Source organism: Paramormyrops kingsleyae, chromosome 2 (genome assembly GCF_048594095.1).
Source record: "Paramormyrops kingsleyae isolate MSU_618 chromosome 2, PKINGS_0.4, whole genome shotgun sequence".
Taxonomy (NCBI): Eukaryota; Metazoa; Chordata; class Actinopteri; order Osteoglossiformes; family Mormyridae; genus Paramormyrops; species Paramormyrops kingsleyae.
In genome coordinates, this window is record NC_132798.1 from 36,149,078 (window position 1) to 36,169,281 (window position 20,204).

Genomic DNA, 20,204 nt, shown 5'->3' on the forward strand with positions numbered 1-20,204 from the left:
AATAGCCAATCGGAAAACTGTTTGTGTGTTTTAACCACCTATTTTCGGCACATAGTGCCAGTCTGGATGGTCACTTCGTACAGGTGGGCGTCGCACATCTGTCGAATTCACCAATCAGCTTCTTCGTTTCCGAATCAAGCCAGCCAATACGAAAATGCAAGATATTTTTTCCGTTGATGGATGCTGGGGTAAAGACGTAGGCATAGGTGTTTTGCCGCCGTACAATTTATAGCTGCAGCTATGCGACAAATCTCTGGGTAAGTCGGTCTATACACACTGTCTGTCGGCCTTCAACGCACTTGCGCGACAATGAGCCAATGCGCACGTTTGGCTGTGTTTTAAAGAAGTAGGTGAAAGCACCAGCTGCACGAGATGATGGACTGTTCCGGGGCTAGGGTCCCGCAGTCCAGATGGGGACTGATCTCCTTATGCAGCGTTATTTATGTAACTGATTGACGACACGCTGTCTGAGTACAGATGATGTGCTATGCGAATTTTGCTCTCTGTAGGGGAGCGATTCAATTTCTGATCCATGGCCAGTTTGTCAGATATGTTGTCGCGTTGCTGTTTATTCCAGTCCCGTGATCACTGTCGCAGAGAGGCGCCTATATTTTCGCGGCCGTCAGATTTTGTTCCCGACTTGACCCGTTTACTGGCGATTGCACATGGTATAAGTTGCTTTGCCTTAAGAGTTTTTTAAATTGAGACAGAAAACATCACTTACTACTAGAGATGAATATGCAGTCCCTGCCTTCTGTCAGATCAGCTGGCTAACCAGTTTCCTCCAGGTATCAAATGCATCGCCGCAACAAGGCCACCTAAGGATGTCCACAGATGATAGCATCTCCGAGGACGTGTCCAGTTCTGGAGCTTTGGACCACGACAGTGTGGAGGAGAGTGGTGGCAAGGAAAGTGAGGCCTCCATCATCTCGTTTGAGGACTCCCCATCAGGACTTGCTGGTCCAGGGGAGGAGCATCCCCCCGTACAGTCAGTACGAGCCCTGCAGGGGTTCATCCAGGCTGCCACTGGGGTTGTGAAGAGCCAGGATCCTTCAGTGCCAAAATTCAATAGCGGACACAAGAGCAGGTTTGTACACCTTCGTAATCTTTGTCTCTCATGCCATTCATGGGTCCAGAAAAAGTTTTGGTGAAGAAAATGATTAAAATGAAGCAAAATGTTAATCTGTTATTATATTCCAGTTAATGCTAACTTCAAATTTTAGGTTGGAGGGTAATACCTCTTACACATATTGGTGTGATAGATTGATGAGAAGCTTCAGGCAGTAAAAAATATATAGAATACATATTGCCTGTTGCAGGAGTTTGTGCCTCAGTCCAGGCAATGAGTTTAGCTCTGGAAAAAGTTTGCCAGCCATCAAGCCCAGTCCCCTGCAGACACTGACAGCACTGGTGCAGGAGATCCAGAGCAGCGGGGAGACTGGCCAAGAGCTGTGGAAGGACAGCGAGGTGACACGTTTCTTTCTTCTTCACCTGTGAAAAAGTCCAGAAGACTGATTTTGATTGGAGAGTGATTTAGGTTGCAGTGTTGGAGCACAAGTACAGATTGATCTAGGATGGAGTGTTGGAACACTGGTCCTGACTGCAGTGTGGGATCTCTAGTGCAGATTACAGAGCTGGTCTAGATTTCACTGAAGAAATGCAAATCCACACTGCAGTATGGAACAGTCTCCATTAAACATTAATGTGTGATGTTAGTGGAATTATCCAGAGATTTGTATTTATTACGTTATTAATAAAAAGTAAATTTCTATGTGAACTGGCATGTATGTTAGGGTTGGGTCGATAGACGATGCCATCGTCCATCACCGATGGCCGATAGACATCACGATGCTGAGCCAGCATCGCGATCCTCCGCCCCGCCCCCGCCGCAGCAGCAACCAGCTCGCGAAAAACACACACTTAATCACACAATATAACCAAATGAAATGCATGATTTCAATTTCCGCATCTTTACTTATTTTATTATTATTATTATGAGGAAATAATAACAAGGAAGTTGTTAGCGATCACAATACAAATTACAGTGAACTCCAGACGAATTACACAAACTAGTTCGTTTACATTAATAAATGAGGCATACAAAAACAGCACCTTTTTTACCAACCAAGTTTGTCGACGCCATTATAACGACACAGATCACTCTGCCTATTCATGCCAGAGTCCCACGAAAAAAGTGATTGACAGGTGGTAATTTGTGTGTAACTTATCTTTATTTATTTATGGTTTGGTTATGGGTAAAACAAAGACCATGCGGGTCAGGTAGTGGAAACGGTAGGCTACAATTAATTTTTTCGTTATGAATTAATTATTTAACAACAACCATCCCTCCTCCCCCCCCAACCCGCCGCCTACGATGACGATGCCATCGTCCATCGCGATGTTTCACATTAGACATCGTACGATGCCAAATTGGTCGACATCGCCAAACCCTAATGTATGTTTGCAAGTCCATCCATTTGACAGTTTTAATATCAGGGGGAACTGTGTTCTAATCTTCCACTTTTGCTCCTGGTTTAAAAATAATTAAAGCACATGTAGAACCTTTCCTAGATGTTTTACAGGTGGCAGTGAGCAGTCTCATTCTGAACAAAAATAAGCTGCTCTTCTGTGTTTAAAACCCTCCATGATCTGTCCACAGACAGAGCTCCCTGCCTCATATGAGGACTGTCTCCCATTGGCTGTGTCTGAAGGAAGTTTGCTTTGAAAACAGAAGCTGACCCCTTTTTTGCTGTTTGTTTATGCCAAATGCCATTTTCTCTCTTTGTCCCTAACAGGGCAGATGGTTACAGCTCTTCCAGCTTGTGGAGAAGCGATACCAGGAGCAGATCCTTGCTCAGCATGAACAGTATCAGTGCCAAATTCAGGTTAACTCAAGTTATGTCCTTTATTTGGTTATTCATTAAGTACTTTTGCAAGAATTTAGAATTAAGTGAATTAAGGGTAGTGATAATTAGGGTTTAGGTGTTTAGCGTATCCAGTTTTTTTCTTCATAGCACAATAAACAACTTAAAGTTGGACCTGTTTTTCTCAGTCGGGATTTCAAAGGCTCCATCAAATGTCAGACCTGTATAATTCTTATGTCAGCCAAATTTCTGATGACAGGAACATTTAGGTTTACTCTCAGAGCAGTTTTTTGATAATTCTGGGGTATGCTGTAATCCTGCATTGGATTGTGGGGGGGCCCTGCTTTCTGCCTGCTGTCATGTCGGGTTGCTGCTGCCCGCGGCAAGGGCTGTGGCCTCCATCTGAAACCCCTGTGTTTTTCACAGCTCATACAGGATGAGATCAAGGCTCTAGTCCAGCTGCAGAGCCAGCGGGCCGGGCCTCACGCCACTGAGGCTTCACAGGCCCACACGCCGGCTGGGTCCCCACTCTTCGACCTTCTCGGTGGCCTCCCTGGGGCTTCCCCTTGTCCGGGTGTGACGAAGCACTTGGGGCCCACCCACACGGAGAGCACAGTGGCAACATTACTCCTGAGCAGTGGCTACGGCACTCTGTCTGCTTCGGAACACAGTTTCACGCAAGACGCGGGGGCCGGTGGTGCCGGTGGGGCTCGCGGAGGGGACGACGACGGGCCTGGGTCGGCGCTCTCACCTTCTGCCCGCGTGCAGGACTTGGGTGCGGAGGGTGGCACCCTTGTGGGAACGCCGTCTGCCTCCCTCCTGTCCAATCCCAGCCCCCTGGCTGACCAGCCAGAAACCCACAGGTGTTTGTCAATTTCTTTCACAGAGACAAAACATTAATTTTTTTGTTTATTGTTTCACAACAGACACACTCTGCAGGGTAATTTACCCAAAAATATTATATATTTTTAAAATGTTCGAATATTTTTATAATTTCTAAGGACCCGGTGTCTGAAGTCTCCACATCAGATCTTTTCATTAAAGCTTAACTTATTGTATTGTTTAATAATAGTTTGACTGATCCAATTGTGTGGTCCATTGAACCAAGCTTGGGGTTTATTTTTCAGCCCGTTGTTGACCACCTGGGCCCAGAAGCTGAGGCGCAGGCAGTGGAAGGGCGGGGCGGGGCAGGGCGGACCGGCTCAGGGGGCTCAGCTAGGCGGGCCGGAGCAGACGACCCACGATGGAAGCACAGACGAGGCACACAACGTGAGTTCATCTCCTGCGTCCCGGTGTGTCGAGCTGAATGAGACCCCACAGGTCACAACGTGTGTCTGCTCTTCATGACTCACTATGAGGGGACAATTTCAGCAAATCGATCATTTCAGCTTACACCAATACAAACTTAACACACGTCTGTTATGAACAAATAATTTAATCCACGTGTGGACACAAGAAGCCACAGTTTACTTGGTTAACATGACAACCAGTCTGTCTCTTTAACCAGACTGCAGAGTTATCATGTCTTGGCATACATACATGCGTGCACGCATAAAAGGTAACAGGTGCAACTTGCTCACTTCCTCACACCTCGGAGGACCTCACAGAAGCTCTCACAATCCATAGGTTCATGGTAAACCTGGATCCTTTGATCAGGAACCCAGTCAAAGTCCTGTGTCTACCTAGTTTCTCAAGCATTGTGTTTAGTTCATGTTCAGATGCACTACATCTCGGGGAGCTCCAGTCTTGGGAGCTGGGAGGGAGCAAAAACGTGAACGGTCTGACTACCTTTGTTCATGCCATGTTTATACCTGCGTGTGTGCGTCACTCTGTGTAATTGTTAAAGCTCCCCCGGCTGGGCTTGCAGTGTGACCTCGTGTCCTGCTGAGTCAGTGTGTAACTCTGCCAACCAGGCCTCATGGTCGACTTAGGGTTGGGATGGGGATTTATGAGGCCCCAAATGCAATCTGAGAGGGGGGATGCTGTGGGAAGGTCTTCACTGTGCCCCCGCCCCTGAGTCGGGATAACGTGGCAGTGGCTGGGCTCATCGCCGCTTGAGCCTGAATCTTGCCTCTCCGGTTTCAGCATCGACCCACCGCACAGGCCTCACAGCCCTTTCACCTGAGACGCAGTGACAGCCTGGCTTCGGAAATTTCTGGTAAAGTGCCTTAGATGCTGTCATGTGCAGAGAAAGTCGTTTTTGCCTGTTATTTTTGTCTCTGAACTATTTAGAACAACATAAAAATATTTGGGAGACAAAAATAGTTTGTTTTATTTTTAGTTTATATATTCTGTGGCAGGTGTTTTCATTCAAAGTGACTTACAAGCCAAAATATAATTTTATCTCTTTGGGAACATAAAAATATGGAATTCCACTGCGTAAATCGTTAATATTTGTATTGTAAATTAAGTACTTAACCTTAGTTAATAATAGCATGTTGAGCTGTTTCCATGGACCCCTATCCACGTTTCTGTATGAAGACCGACTTTTTACATGAATGTGGAGCAGTTTTGTGGAGCCTTGTGAAGTTGTATGTTTTAACTTCATTTGTCCCCTTGGTTGGAATCCAGGTCTCACCTACTGGAGGCTGGAGGATCATGAGCTGTATCACCCTCTGCCTGACAGCCTGGGCAGAGGTACTTTCCATCTGGGGCAGGAAAACTCGAGAAGCCTGGTATGTTCACCCAGTACCCACCCCATTCCCCTAGGCAGTCTCGCTGCCGGCCAAGTTGACTGTCTTTTCCTCCTCCTCTTCTTCAGACTCCACCTGAGGCTCCGAGGCCCCCGATCTCGCTGACGGAGATTTACAGGAATCGCCAGAGAGAAGACGCCAAAGGGCACAACTGGAGCATTTCTCCCGCCTCCAGCACGACCACTGCTCAGGTACATCTGGGTGGAAACATGACCTTTTGAAGGTTAAGATTTTGCTTTTGTAAAGTTATTTTGTTGGGTTTTGTTGGATTATATCCCTGCTTCTCTCCTTCGATTTGTCTTTTAAATGTATAAATTTGTTTCCTTCATTGGCATGTTGATGGTGTTTGTTTTTCAGCCAGTCCACTAACACCTTGTAAGCTATTTTAGTAATTGGCCAGTTGAGAAATGTTAAGGCAACATGCTTGTCTGCATGCTTTCTGCTGTTTTTGGTGTTTGCACGATGGGCTTACTGTGAAACAGCCTTAAATGAATTCTGGGTGCCTTCCCATGGCAGGTGTTGAACCTTGACCTCAACAAGGCGTACATGTGGCCTTCGGGTAGATCATCTGGCTTCACTTCGCCATTATGCTTCAGTGGACTACCATTCTCTGGCCAGTCCCATGGCCATCAGCCCGCGGGTACCCCAGTCAGCCCGGACTCCATGGCAGAGGGCATCACCAGCCACGACGTCATGGACACAGACAGCAGCTCTAGCACCAGCAGCCTCTCCGGAGTCACACCTACCAGCCAATCCCCTGTCCTGCCCACAAACAAGGAAGCTGCCTCTGCCGTGCATCCCCATGGCTCCCATGGACTTGGCAATGGCCCACCTACTTCCAAAATGGACCCACTGGAGCCTAGTCCAGCCACTGGCCGGTCCCTGGACGACCCGGTAGTTCTGTCTCTGTAAGACCATCCTGCTTCTCCATTTAACTTGAAACAAGTCTTCAGTGGGTGACTGGTTTCATTCTCCTTAACTAGTTTTCTGGTCTTCCTCACCAGTTCTTTGTCTGTGTGATAATGGTTCCTCATCGGTTCCTTGTCTGTGGAAAAGGATCCTTACCTGTTCTTCATCTATTTGATTATGGTTCTTCATCTGTATGATAATGGTTGTTCATCAGTTCCTTGTCTGTGTGATGATTTCTTTGTCTTTTTGATGGTTCTTCATTGGTTGTATTTGTGTGTGATAATAGTTCTTCACTTGTTCCTCATGTTTAATGGTTACTCAACACTTCTTCAGTAATTCTTCTGTTGAGTACTGGTTCCCACAAGCTCCTTACCTTTACATCTGTTTGATTCTTGTTCCTAACCAGTTCCTCAGCAGTCCCTTGCTCCCCTCTCTCCTTCCCAGGGTAAGGCAGAATATGCGGGAGAAAACCTCACGTCATATTGCCAACTTGCGGGCATACTATGAGTCTGAGTTAAACATCCTGCAGAGAAAACTGGACTTGGCAAAACAGCCTTCTAGCTTGGACTTGGAGAAAGCAAATCAGAGCTTGCTGGACAGGTATGAGGGAAGCAAGGCGACATTACCTGGGCTACTGCTGCACAAACAGCTCTTTGTCTCCTGCATTGAAGAATCTGCCCCAGCAATATTCATGCGCTACAAGGAAGCCAGGCACAATTTGCAGTTGATTTGCGTTTTTCTGCTAAAAATCTTTTAATCCTGGGAGTACTGTTTTTGTTTTTTGTAGGTCATTTAGTGAAGTGAAGAAATAGCTTCACAACATTGTTTTCTCTCAGTGGAAATTCCCCACATTTAACTAATTAGTAGTTAGCAGTTAATGGAGAGCTGGTGAGCCTGCATGCATAGGGGCTTTGTGGGCATATAGTTTGTTGTATGTTTGAACATGTGATTTTGGGCCTCATCCCCCATCCCTGCTCGCTTGACAGGTGTGAGCACCTGGAGAGAGCCCTCACAGAGGCCAGTGCCCGCATCCAGGAACTGGAGAGCAGGAACCATTCTATGGAACGGCAGCTGGTAAGCCTGACAACCTCTTTTTTTGTAACTACATGCTCCTGGTTTGGGTACCTTAGACTGCAACTCCATTTAAGGTGTATTAAATGTGGGGCTGATCATCTGGCGGCCAGCTTGGTGAGCGGTACTATAGCCTCGCATCTCTAGGGTTTGGGGTACAAATCCCACCCCTGCTCTTTTAGCATGTTCTTCCTGTGTTATATAATAGTGATACTTTATTAATCCCCGTGGGGAAATTCTCTTTGCATTAGAGGTCACAGAATGCTTGGGGGGCATAGTGAAGGGCAGCCACCTTGCGGCGTCCATGGATGTGGAGGTTAAGGGGCCTACGGACATTTGACTATTCTGCCGAAACTGGGCTCCAACTGGCAACCTGATCACGGGCACAGAGGCTTAGCCCGATAGGGCACATAATGAACCCTGTGTTGTTCTAGATAAACAGTACTTTGGCTTACTTTGACTATATAAAAGAACCACCAGTCTTGTGTTTAAAGGACACTGAGCACTCTTTCGGTGCTTGTTATCAAATAAAATCAAATCAAAAAACTTTATTTGTCCCCGAGGGGCAATTTGAAGCACGTAGAGCAGTGTTGCATAGACACAGAACCAGACGTTAAAGAAATAGAACAAATAAATAAAAATAAAAAATTCTGAATAAAGTAATAATAATAATAAAAATAAAGAAATAAGTAATAAAATGGTTCTCAATATATACATGAGGTGCAAGTAATTAAATTAACAGTTAACCATAAGTAATTATGAAATGATGGGTTTCTCTTCAGCATGTTATTCTAGCTCTGATACAGTATGTTTGGTAATGCTTTACATTAACTGCACCTCCATAATGCCTTTGTTATGCATTCATAGAACATTCAGTACACCTTCATAATGTTTTCATAGAACATTTATAAGGAGCACGCAAGTATACCTTACCATCCTAGCATATACTATTTGTTATCAATGTACATAAAAGCTGTTAAGGTATGTTAGGATGTTAAGGTTTACTTACATGCTGCTTATGAATGTTGATTTATTTAGGTGCAGTTAATGTAAAATCTTGCTGTGTGTTTTTGTGAGGTTTTGTCATGAGATTTTATTGTAGAAGGGAAATGGAGCTTGAGCTGCTCCTGGTGTTAGAGCTGGTGCTGGGCAGTGAGGGGTACGACCACAGGGCTGGGTGCTAATGCTGTCTGTCTCCCCCCCCCAGACGGACTGGCCGTCGCGGTACGAGGCAGCGTGCGACGCAGCCCGGTCCCTTCAGCAGCGGCTGGACGAGGCGCGACTGAGTGAACGGGAGAAGGAGGCCTCCGCAGCCAGGTTCCGGGCCAGACTATTGCAGGCAGAGGAAGCCCTGCAAGCCACCCGCAGGGACGCCGATGACCAGGATGCCCAGATGAGGAAGGAACACAAGGCGCTGCAGGACGTGGGTGATGGCCGTCACGCCCCATGGGCATCAGCACCACATCCATGTATTGTCTGTACACTGCTGTGGTCTCAAATATTATTGCTGATTTTTCAGCTCCTTGCAGACTATGAGGCATTAGACAGAGATCACCAGAGAACTAAGGTAAAAAACAATAAATGTTTGTTGAATATATATTGTTACAGTTTTAGTGTTTAACCTTGAAATTGTATGTGAACCATCCTGTTTTGCCAGGAGAGTTTGGTGTCCACTGAGGAAAGACTGTTTGAGTCCAATGCAGATAAATCTGAACTTAAGAGGTAAGTACAGCAAAACTTTTTCTTTTTAAAAGAAATTGAACCATTTTATTTGCTTTTTTGGGGTTGGTAGCTTGGAGAAGCTCAGGAGAACCTGGAGCTGAGGAAGAGTGATGAATGTAATTAACACTGCGTCATCTTTAGCGTTTGTGATGGGGCAGTTTGAATCACCCCTCGGGTTACGCAAGTTTCTTATTAATGGGTTGTCCTTCGGGGTCACTGGCGGGGTGACATGTATTGCTCTCTGTCAGGATGGTCTTGAAGCTGGAGACGCAGATCAAGCAGCTGGAGTATGAGAACACAAAGGCGAGGCACGTCTCCCGCAGCCAATCGCAGCCCTCTGGGGCCGGGTAAGGGGCCGGCGTGTCATGTTAGTGTGCCGGTCATGCAAGTGCATGCTGATGTGCGTTTTCGGTGTATACTTTTAACTAGTGCGGAGCGGTATACCGGTTCATACCGAAAACCGTTTTTTATTATTATGATATGAATTTTTCTTATACAGCAATACCAGTTTAAATAGCCTACACAATGTTTGGAAAGTGGCGCAGCTAGAAACTGTTTAAGGGTGGACCTTTTTCACTGCTGCACCGCTAAAAATGTCCCGCGAAAGATCAGAAACGGAAGATATAGCTGACGCTGGAGTTGAAAATGAGACACTGGGGATGTCAAAAATTGATTCTCAGATACTAATCGATATTAATAATTAGTATCTGACTAGACCATTATTGATACCAACAGTGCGGTTTTCGCCTCATTAACCACAATTCATACAGCAGCATTACAGCGCAGCCCCTCCCCTCCTCTCAATAGCCGCTGAATGCATTCCTGCTGGTTAACACACACTAGGGTTCCCACGGGGTCTTAAAAAGTCTAAAATTCAGAAAGTTAAATTTAAGGCCTTAAAATGTCTTAAAAATGCCCAGATTTTCATCCTAGGTCTTAAATTTAATTTACCCAAAAAGCGTTGTCCGCAGAAAATAAAACTGTAAAACTAATCCGTTGGTTGTGTTTTCTGGTCTGCACCGGTGTCTGCGTGGTAATAAAACTACAAATCCCATTGCGTGATCACTGCAGCTAGGCAAACAAACAGTTTGAGAAGGGTCTGGCTGCAGAACGTGCACTTTCAGCCACTGACGTCAGGTGCACGCTCAGCCACAACAGGAAGTGCAGGGGAATCAAGCGCTAACTTAGTTCTTGAGGCCAATGTGAACGGTATGTTTTATTATTTGTATTACTGAATGATATACAGTAAAACTGGTCTAAGTCGCCGGCTTGTAACTCGTCAATGTGCACAAGTCGACGCTCAAGCAAAAGTCCCGATTTTTCCTAATGATGTTTCCTTTAAAATTCCTTGTGTAAGTCGCCGCTTGTAAGTCGTCAAATTCCCTTAGTCGTCACCTAAATCGCGGTCCCGAACAACACAAATGAATGGATTTTCCTACCTGTAAGTCGACACCCCAATCGCTGCATTCCCGCCGCCTGCTTGTCACCACGGCAACGTAGAAACTGAGTGCGGCGCGGGACAAGATTTGATGGGTGAATGCGGGTGCGGCCGGTAAGGTCCTCATGTATGTGCGGGTTGCGGGAGAAAAGAATTACTCCCGCAAAATGTAATTATCTTAAAATTAATTTATTAAAAACAAATTCTCATTTATCTACTGCAACAAGAACGACTAAATTAAAATAATTTATTTCATGCCATACATTATTGCAATGTAAATGTTTTGATGTAGTGCGTTAGTAACTTTTTTCTCTGATGACTGGAGTGAATTTTTTCAGTTAAAAGGCAACTACTAGCCAGATGGCTCACGTTCTTATCATAAAATAAACACATTTCTACTTTTAGAGAGCTTTTCATGGAGTTACCTTGTGAATGTCTTAGTTTCCAGCATATAGTTCTTAGTTGTTCGTGTGGTCTTGAGGAGAACGTTTCTCGGTCTTCTTATGGTAAGGCAAGGCAAGTTTTTATTATCATACACAGGGGTTATTTAATATGCTTTATAAAAACAAGATTTTAAAAAGTTAAACCAAGACAAAAAAAAGCAAAATAGAGATGAAAAAAACTTATTTGAATAAAAATTGCTTAGAAAATCTAAAAAATCTGATTAAAAGTGCAGTATGTCCTGCCCCGCTCGTCCGCTCCTCCTGTGTGCCACGCCCCCTCGTTAACCCCGTGTGAATTCCCCGTGTTTATCAGCTGTTTCCGGTTGTTTTTATTATCGCTGATGGGTCTGGAATGTAATTTCCGCGATAGGCGGGGGATCACTATATATTTTAAGGCGTAAACTATAAAAAAAAGTTTATGTATATGGTCTTTCTATATCGCGGATTTTCACCTATCACTGATGGGTCTGGAACGTAACTTCCGCGATGGGCGGGGGATCACTATATATTTTAAGGCTTAAACTATAAAAAAGTTTATGTATATGGTCTTTCTATATCGCGGATTTTCACCTATGGCTGATGGGTCTGGATCCCCCGCCTGTCTGTCTGTCTAATATAGTCAATGTGGGAACAATACAAAAACGTAAAACAAAAATGTGTCCTGTAAAATGTGGTAAACGCCCAGTCATACTTCCAAAAAAAAAAAATACCGCCATATACCGTGAAACCAATATAACTTTGAAAAATACAGTGATATAAATTTTTGCTTATACCGCCCAGCTCTACATTTTAGCGTACTTCATTTTAGTGGAAAGTATAGCGTACTTGATGTATGATAAGGTGTCTTGCTCAAATATGCATTTAATATTGCTTCTATAGGAATATTTGCATTTTTGTCTTTGGTTAAGATACATTTTTAGTGTGTCTATTCATTAAGCTCCATGTTGTCAACCATTCACCTGCGTTTCCCAGATTATAATCAAATAGCAGCACAGGTCACTGATGAATGTGGTTAAACTCACACTTACTCTTAAATCTCATTGTGTTAATTTTATAAATTCATGTTTATAAATCACATAAATTAGTCATCACTGATTTTGAAAGGAGTCCGTAGTTTATCCACAACTTTTATGCATGAATGCATTTTCTCAGATTGCCATTTCTATTGGCTTTGCGTAGCTGTTAATGGTTAAATGTACAGTAAGCCATGTATTTCATTATGCAGTGACTAGTGCCAAGACACCATGGGGTTGATGATGCATAGAGCACAATGCCCAGTGTAGAACAGCTTGCATTGTTAACAGGCTCAACTCATCCGTCCAGCAGGTTTTACCACCATCCAGACCTCCTCGTCTCTCCGAGAAATGGCGCCGCCAACACAGAGAGCAGCCGTGTAGAGCAGTCCTCAGAGCAAAGTGACAGGGACAGGTATCTGATTCACTCATTGCTGTGGGGTCTTTGTCTTCAAGTAACATGATCTGGCAGGTTTCTAAGTATATGGTTTAGATAAATCAGTGTCTAAACTAATGTGTGTGTATATGTGTGTGATTTGTGATGCAATGGTATCCTGTCCATGGTGTTCCCCAGCTGTGTGCCTGTCTTTCCTGGAATACGCTCTTGGCTTATTGTGAATAAGCCAATATTATAATTGGCTATTGATGGATGGATGGTTCACAATTTCTGTAAGCCAAGCAGTTTCTTCAGGGGATGTAGAAATTTAAAGCGGTTTGATTTCATACTTTGATAAAACAGTTGGTTCACTTAATGGTTTTTTACCTGTCCTGCTTGTGCTCTCTAGGGACGCCCTTCACGGTTCCACAGGGGCCCAGTCTCCCCCACAGAGGGTGGGCCCCCAGGACCGGCCCCCAGCCAAGGATCCTGCAAAGAAGGACCCTGCCCCAACCCCAGTCATACGAGCACTGATCCAGATAGATGAGGCCAAGGCAGACTCTGCTGGCTCCGCTCCTGGTCACATAGGTATGTGTATCTCCTCGGCATGCTGCCTTCTATCTTAATCTTAATCCTCCTGCTCCTTCTTTTTATGGGTAACCCTGGTGATGTTATTGTGTGGTGGACACTGCTGCTTTTTGTTTAAAAAGAAAAAAGGCACAGTATTAGCATAGCACATAGAGTCAGATTCTGTTGGGTTAGCAGGTCATCATGCACACACTAATGCAAACGGGGTGTGTAGAGAACAAAAACGTAAACGTCACATTACCGGTTAGCCCTAGTGTTGGACAAACCACTGATATCCTGCACTGAAGAGGACTTAAATACGTAAATAGGATCTACCTTCGTAGTACATTGGCCCTAAAATGCTAAATTAATTACAGTAGGAAAACATGGTTCCTCAGCCCACAGTTGCTTTTTTCTACTTAATGTGTTGCCTTTTGCTTTTAAGGGGTCGATTGCCCTTTACAACAACAGATGTGCTCCAGGCCACAGGGGGGCAGTATACATCAGGCTCAGTAAAGGACTTATTTTATCAGATAGTGATTGGCTTTTATGTTTGTTGCTGCCATCGATCCTAATTCTAAAGTCGATGCGACTGATACATCTAAAATTGCTGGGTAGCCTAGCAGAGAACTTTGTGGTCAGGTGGGGAGTCCTGTTCCCATTCGCATCCCATATCCGTTATACCTGGACAGACCACAGATCACATCTCATGAAAGTAACCAAAATGAGGCTCCAATCAACCGATTCAAATGTCAGAACTCACAGCAAATGTTATTCTCCAAACTCACAGTATAGGCCAGCCTTCTAGTCAAATTTATCCATTTAATTTGCTCAGTTCTTTGTAAATGTTAGGCTTAGCTATGCTGCATGATAAACAAACAATGGTTAACTAGGCTTAGCTAGGTTAATTGCCACATGTACCCTCCCCTATGGCCTAGAGAGCTTCCATTCTGAAAAGTTAAATACAGCCCCAGATAAAAATGAGCTGTTTTGTGTTTTGTATGTTTTTTTTGTGTGTGTTTTGCACTTCATGGCCACCGTGCTTTAGGGTCAGTTTATACTTCATGCTCACAACGCATCCGCATCATGACCGCTGTGCATTTTCTGCGCTGATTCCATACATCGTCTGTGCACTTATGTGCTGAATTAACCCTACGTTTACACGAGATGCAGTACCACCAAAAATCTTGGGGGTGGTATGGTCAACTTTTGTTACAGGACAATGTGTTATATAGGGTACAATTGGTATTAAAGGAGCATCTGATTTAATTTTTTATTTTTTTTTTAAAGAATGTGCAGCTGGAAGATCAAAACTGAGGCAAGAGAACAAAACTTAGCAAACTTTGCAATTTTAATGACCTTTCCTTTTTAAGAGTATCTAGTATATGTTTATCAAGTTTACCACCATTACTTTTGCATGACTTCTGCATGCATAATCATTTTCATCCTTGCTGTTTAAATCACTCTCAGATGTGTCTGTGAGAGATTGATACATTTTTTTCTTTGCTTTGTCAGTATTACAATATTTATCGCAAAATGTTTTTTTCCCCTAATATTGAAGTACTAAGCACAGAATCCTAACTACTACGAGATATCTAACATCATATAATGCAACATTAAGCATAAGGTATTAAGTGATATGTGGCAGAGTGAAGTACTAATGTGACATGAAGCACTGGGTAGAATATAGAGAATGCGGCAGCAGTATTACAAAGTTAGCAACTCACTGTGGAGGCAGTGAGTGTACAGCTTCATTTCAGAAAGGAAGGAGCCAACAAAGATGGATTTCTCACGCTGCACTCCAGTGGACATGACCATTAATCCGCCAGATTGACGTAAACTACGCGTCCAAGTATGAGCAGTAGCACTGTTTGCGTAGCAGCAGCAGGCGTTGCATGCATAGAGTATAAACCAGCCCTTAGACTGCATGTATATATATATATATATATATATATATATTGACTTATTTTACAGGACTGGGGAGTCGCCGGCCCACAGTGAGCTTTGTGGACAGTGACCGGCGGGAGCCCATATCAGAGCGGGCCACAGTCATCCCCAGGGCCCAGAGGAGCCTCTCCCCAGATGGCCCCCGCTCCTCCTCCCTACCCCCCAGGGGCAGTCAGGCTTCCGTGGCAGGTGGACATGTTTCTCTGTTTCTCTTGCTTCCTCCACAGCTTTACAGTTTATGAAATGTCTTTGAGTAAAGCTGCCTCCATGTTTGTATGTTTTCCAATGCGGATGATAACCATCTGACCATAACCTGAATGCAGAATTGGAGCAATATACTGTATGTGAAGCTTTTGTAAGGATACAAATATTATATATCCAAAATTTCCCATTTGGATCAGTAAAGTTCATCTTATCTTAATTATCACCACAGTAGTTTTTTCAGACTTTAATTAAAACAATAGGATTAATTAAATGTCAGATGTTTGGGGTTTTTTCTGATTGTCTTCAGCAGCCAGGAGAGAGACCCTTCTCATGCCTGTTTCGGTGAAATCCAGCCCAAAACGCTGTCCCACAGAGAACTTCTCCACTGCCTTCGGCCATTCTCCTCCCTTGCTGTATCGCAGTAACCCTCGGTAACTGGCAGCACAGTACCTTCATCCATCCATCCATCCACCCATCCATCCATCCATCCATCCCCACAACCCTCAAAGGAGGAAACCTCATACATCAGCCTCAGAACTCAACTCTTTGTCAGAGTTGCGTTTGGTCACGAGAGTGCAGGTCTGCTACGTCAATATAACACTTAATGGCGTACAAGGATGAGTTAAGCATAACTATTTGTACAGCTTCACTTGTTCATTACCCTGGTCTCTGACTTGGTTCCCAACATCGGTTCTAACAGACACTACCCTAATTTTTATTCCAGCTGAGCTCTTAATTAATTAGCAGTGATTGAGCTGTTGATCTGAATGAATTGCGCAGCTTGAATCACGTTAGACTGAATGCTATCTTGATTTGAACTGCGTGAGCCATTCAGTACATTTTTTTAAATAGTTTATAATTTTATGGTTTTTGTCATTTCTGTGTTAAACCATTATTATTGGTCCTGTTACAGGTGTATTTGTGCTGTTATTGTTCATTAGTGTATAGCAGTATTAAAACTTATAGAATATTTGTTTTTTTTTGTTTTTTTGCTACCGAATGTATGTAGTTGGTGTCCTTGTAAATTGGTTAAAAGAATGAGTGAAATTTTTTAAAAGTCAAAATGAGACAAAGCTTTATTTGTATTCATCAGTCCAAGTATTACTGAACTAAATGAACCTAAAATAGACTGAGTCCCCGACTATGGTACAGTGTGACTTGAATCATATGATTAATTCAGTTGAATGCACTTAATTAGGATTACTGTTGAGAATTCCGTCCTAATGTGTCCGCTTGATCCTGGGGTGCATTGTCTGTTTTTCAGCTGCGACAGATTCGATCAAAGTGCCCCGCTGCCATTGTCACCCTCTCTTGGGTCTAGATCCAAAAGGAGACTCCAGTTTACATCATCTGAACAAGCTGAAGGTGAGTGTGCCATGGATGCAAAGGTGCTGATGTTCGTTGATGAATACTTGCCATGTAGCCTCAGTGCTACAGCACCTGTTTTTTCTATTGGTTACTGAATACTTGAGTGTTTTGGTCTTGTCTCAGTGCAGAATGCTCTGTACGCCAGTTAGCAGTGTATTGTGGGGACTTTATAGTGCAATATGTAGTGAATTATATTTGCCATATACTGTTCTGTTGATTTATCTGTAGCCTTATGATTGTGAATACCCCTACAGAACTCACCCAGTCCAGTAATGGTGGACTGGAATCAGATAGTCACACAGAGCCATCAGAGGGTGCCCTGCGAGTGTCCTGGGAGATGCAGGGTGCTGAGGGAAACGAAGAGGATGCAATATTGGGTCCTTGTGACACACTCCCCTCGTACCACGGCAGGCTGCAGTCATTGGCTGATACAGAGCGCCTGTTTGACGAGCTCACTCAGGAGAAGCAGCAGGTGGGTTTGCATGCAAATGCTAAAGTGTCATTATAGCAGAGCTCCTCCCCCTGTTTGTGCCACTCTGGGCCAAGCAGCTCTGCAGAGCTGAGGAGCACCATGAGATGGTGGAGCTCTACATGTTCAGCCCCAGTCCCAGAGAGCCCCACCCTCCTGGTTTAGCAAGACCCCCCAAAGTGACCTTTATTTCTGGAGGATTACAGACACCTGTTGCTCACTGTCAGTTCAGACAGTTGCCTGTTTCAGAAAGTCGTAGCATGATTGACTTTTGAAGACAGATCTTGATGTTTAAATAAGTAATTTTAAATCAGCTTGTTGTGTAGGATTATAACCTGTTTTGTACACCTTTGCCCTTGATTGATGAGTGTGATGCACAGGTGCCTGTAATTCCCTGTGAGAGGAGTTACACACTTTTGGTTTGCATATGAAATGAAGAGGAAGGGGACACTGGTAAAGGTTAGGGAGGGGTGGAACTCAGTCCAGGAAAATGTCAGAGAACCATGAGGCCCAGCTCCACCTCGTTATGACACTTGGTGTCTCCTCCATCACAGCAATGGTGTCTATTTTGGGAAGCGCGAGCTGTGTTTTAAAAGGGGCAGCAGGCATGCTCTGGGACTATATTTGGCTTGTGTTCATTATTTATTTATTTGTTTGCTTGTTTATCTATCTGTTCCTTTCTTTGCCCTCTTCTCTCCTCTTGTGGCAGATCGAGGCGGCGCTGAGCCGTATCCCGGCCACTGGGGGGCGCGTCACCTTGCAAGCCAAGCTGGATGAGGTACGAACCCCACCATTAGATGAGTTAAGGATGCGCAACTCATAGGGGCTGTGATTTAGCATAATAATAATCATAATGATAATATATGATATGATTTATTGTAGGAGTGAGTCTTTATGTCAATATTTGTATAACTCAGAGAATGGAATGAAGGCAGATTCTTAAAATAGCACAGCATCTACTGGATTCAACAGAAAAAAAGTTTACAAAGGATTACAGTGATATGTAATATCGCCCACCCTTGAGCATCAGTGTCTGTTTTAATCAGAGTTTGCTATTTGTATTTGTTTATGTAAACTACATGATGTGAAACACCATCTTATAATATGTAAGGATGTGGCAGTGACTCTTTATATCTGCTGGGTAATAATCAGACTCTTTTAGTTTATAAGATACTACTTTTATGATGATTCATACAGTTACCTACCCATTTTGCTAATCATATTAATTGCTCATCCATTATGCTAATTTCTGTGGCATAAAATAGGTATAAAAATATTTTGATATAGTAAATTACCTTATTTCGATCGTCTTAAATATACATGCTAAATGAATGTAGATTTATGTCTTAATTTAATTAACCTCAGTTGTTATCCTTCAGGAGGCTTTGGAAGAGCGTTTGGAGAAAATCAACCAGGACCTAGGGTCCATCCGAATGACCTTGAAGAGATTCCATGTGTTGAGAAGCTCCAGCAATATATAATTTTCTCTCTTGGCTGTCTTTTAGATTTATCGCACCTTTGATACATTACAGTCAGGTAGTTGACTTAAGCTGTACAAAAATAATCTTGTACATGTCTGTACAATATTTTCTACTTTTATTACTGTACCATATATATTTTGTATGGCTTGTCATATAAAATGAGGTATATCAATGATTTTAAAGTATATTTTTTAGGAAGTTAATGTTTATATAATATTTACCTTTGTATATATCTCATGAAAAGTGATTACTATATATAATTGCAACAAATGCCATATTTGGGTAAACTGGTTTTTTGCACTTGTTTACCAATATAAATGGGCAATACTGATTCATATAGGGCACTGATATCCAGTTTTGCTATGGTCATTTTAAAATGGAATCCTCCACTGTTTTACATCATCTTATAACTCTTCCAGTAGCGTTGAGCAAAGCCTTCATATTTAAATACATGTTTGTGAGATTTTATTTTTATAACGTGTTCATTCCATCGTCATTTGTGTTTTATTTACTGGCATTCAAAATGAAGGTTTGAAAAAGTATGCTTTAAAATAAAGCAAAATTGGTGCTGCACAAACCGACCTTTCCACCTCGCAGGAAATTTGTTTTTAGCTGGGTTTGAGCGTTTACATTACTTAGATACTTGGAACGTGCTTTGAAATTCAACTTGCTTTATTCCGTGTTTTTAACAAGTTTGTATATGCTGGCAATGTTTTGTTTGTATCTGAGCTTTTTTTTAACTTAACGTCATTGTACACGAGTGTTTATAATGTTTTTTAGGTTTATGTGATTTGCCATTGTTTAAATGGAGAAATACACTGACTGCAATGTAACCTTGAACCGTTCACTTACTGTTCCTTCTCCTGCTGGTGGGAGAAGCAAAACCTTTTTCCGCCAAATCCACTTGAACCAAAAATTTCAAATTGGTGGCATTTCCTTGCTTTTGAATTAATCACCTAAAATGTTTGTCTTGTGCTCTGCAGTACACATTCTCATTAAATGTTTTACGACACGAGTTTATTTGAACTGTGGAGTTTTTCCGCAGATATCGACGACCTTCACGCGCAGAAGCGTTAACTATAAATGAGGCCGTTTTTAAAACAAATTCCGTTACGCTGATGAGCGGAAATTTATTCTGTTGGCGTTGCTTTTAAATACAGAATGTAACATTTTCTATATTGTTGAAAAACTTCCACATCATTTGGTTAATTTTCCCGAAGGTTTGTGAACACCGTTCGTGAACATTTTTCCTTTTAATAAACCATTTCAGTGCGCTACGTCTAAATCAGTCGCATGTACCTAAAGACGTGTATGCGGTTTAGACAGCATGACTCATTGCCCTTTTCCATTTTGGTCTGTATTGCTCAAGCAGACGTTCGTGCCTTTCGAAATTTAAAAACGAAACGAATATTTATTACAGAGCCACAGAAAGGCACACTCTCATTCCATTTTAATGTAATGCTCAAGAATTCGAGGCACTCCTGTGTGCGGCGAGACGGCAGTCCGGCAAAACGTCGATTGCACGCTCTGGCCGATAGGCGGCGCCTTCGCCCCGGCCTGGGACAAACGTAAATCGTCTGGGAGCAGTCTTATTTGCGCTGCGAGCCAGATTGGGGCGACTCGATTCAGCCTTTTTTTT

At 43.2% G+C, this 20,204-nt stretch overlaps 1 protein-coding gene across 4 annotated transcripts; it reads left to right on the forward strand.

The window, feature by feature from the left end:
- Window positions 1–84: 84 nt before the first annotated feature.
- On the forward strand, window positions 85–19,580 carry LOC111860037 (M-phase phosphoprotein 9). 4 transcript variants are annotated; one of them, XM_023843317.2, is made up of 24 exons: window positions 86–257; window positions 789–1,087; window positions 1,320–1,467; window positions 2,796–2,885; window positions 3,291–3,727; window positions 3,992–4,133; window positions 4,950–5,022; window positions 5,436–5,539; window positions 5,626–5,748; window positions 6,074–6,465; window positions 6,911–7,066; window positions 7,453–7,540; window positions 8,745–8,960; window positions 9,057–9,104; window positions 9,195–9,259; window positions 9,508–9,606; window positions 12,464–12,568; window positions 12,939–13,117; window positions 15,071–15,232; window positions 15,555–15,678; window positions 16,512–16,612; window positions 16,870–17,087; window positions 17,794–17,862; window positions 18,464–19,580. In XM_023843317.2, the coding sequence occupies exons 2-24, from the start codon at window positions 825–827 to the stop codon at window positions 18,563–18,565; spliced, it is 3,504 nt and encodes a 1,167-aa protein (XP_023699085.1). In that variant the 5' UTR covers window positions 86–257; window positions 789–824; the 3' UTR covers window positions 18,566–19,580. The 4 variants fall into 4 exon arrangements, with proteins under 4 accessions (XP_023699089.1, XP_023699085.1, XP_023699088.1 ...); XM_023843320.2 differs by having other exon boundaries at window positions 87–257; window positions 15,558–15,678; XM_023843319.2 differs by having other exon boundaries at window positions 87–257; window positions 12,467–12,568.
- The last annotated feature ends 624 nt before the right edge of the window (window positions 19,581–20,204 follow it).

Bases quoted from the DNA above. Each gene is read 5' to 3' on its own strand.
- LOC111860037 (XM_023843317.2), top strand. From the start codon at position 825: ATGTCCACAGATGATAGCATCTCCGAGGACGTGTCCAGTTCTGGAGCT. The intron at 1,088-1,319 runs GTTTGTACACCT...TGCCTGTTGCAG, and splicing joins AATAGCGGACACAAGAGCAG to GAGTTTGTGCCTCAGTCCAG. The intron at 16,613-16,869 runs GTGAGTGTGCCA...ATACCCCTACAG, and splicing joins ATCATCTGAACAAGCTGAAG to AACTCACCCAGTCCAGTAAT.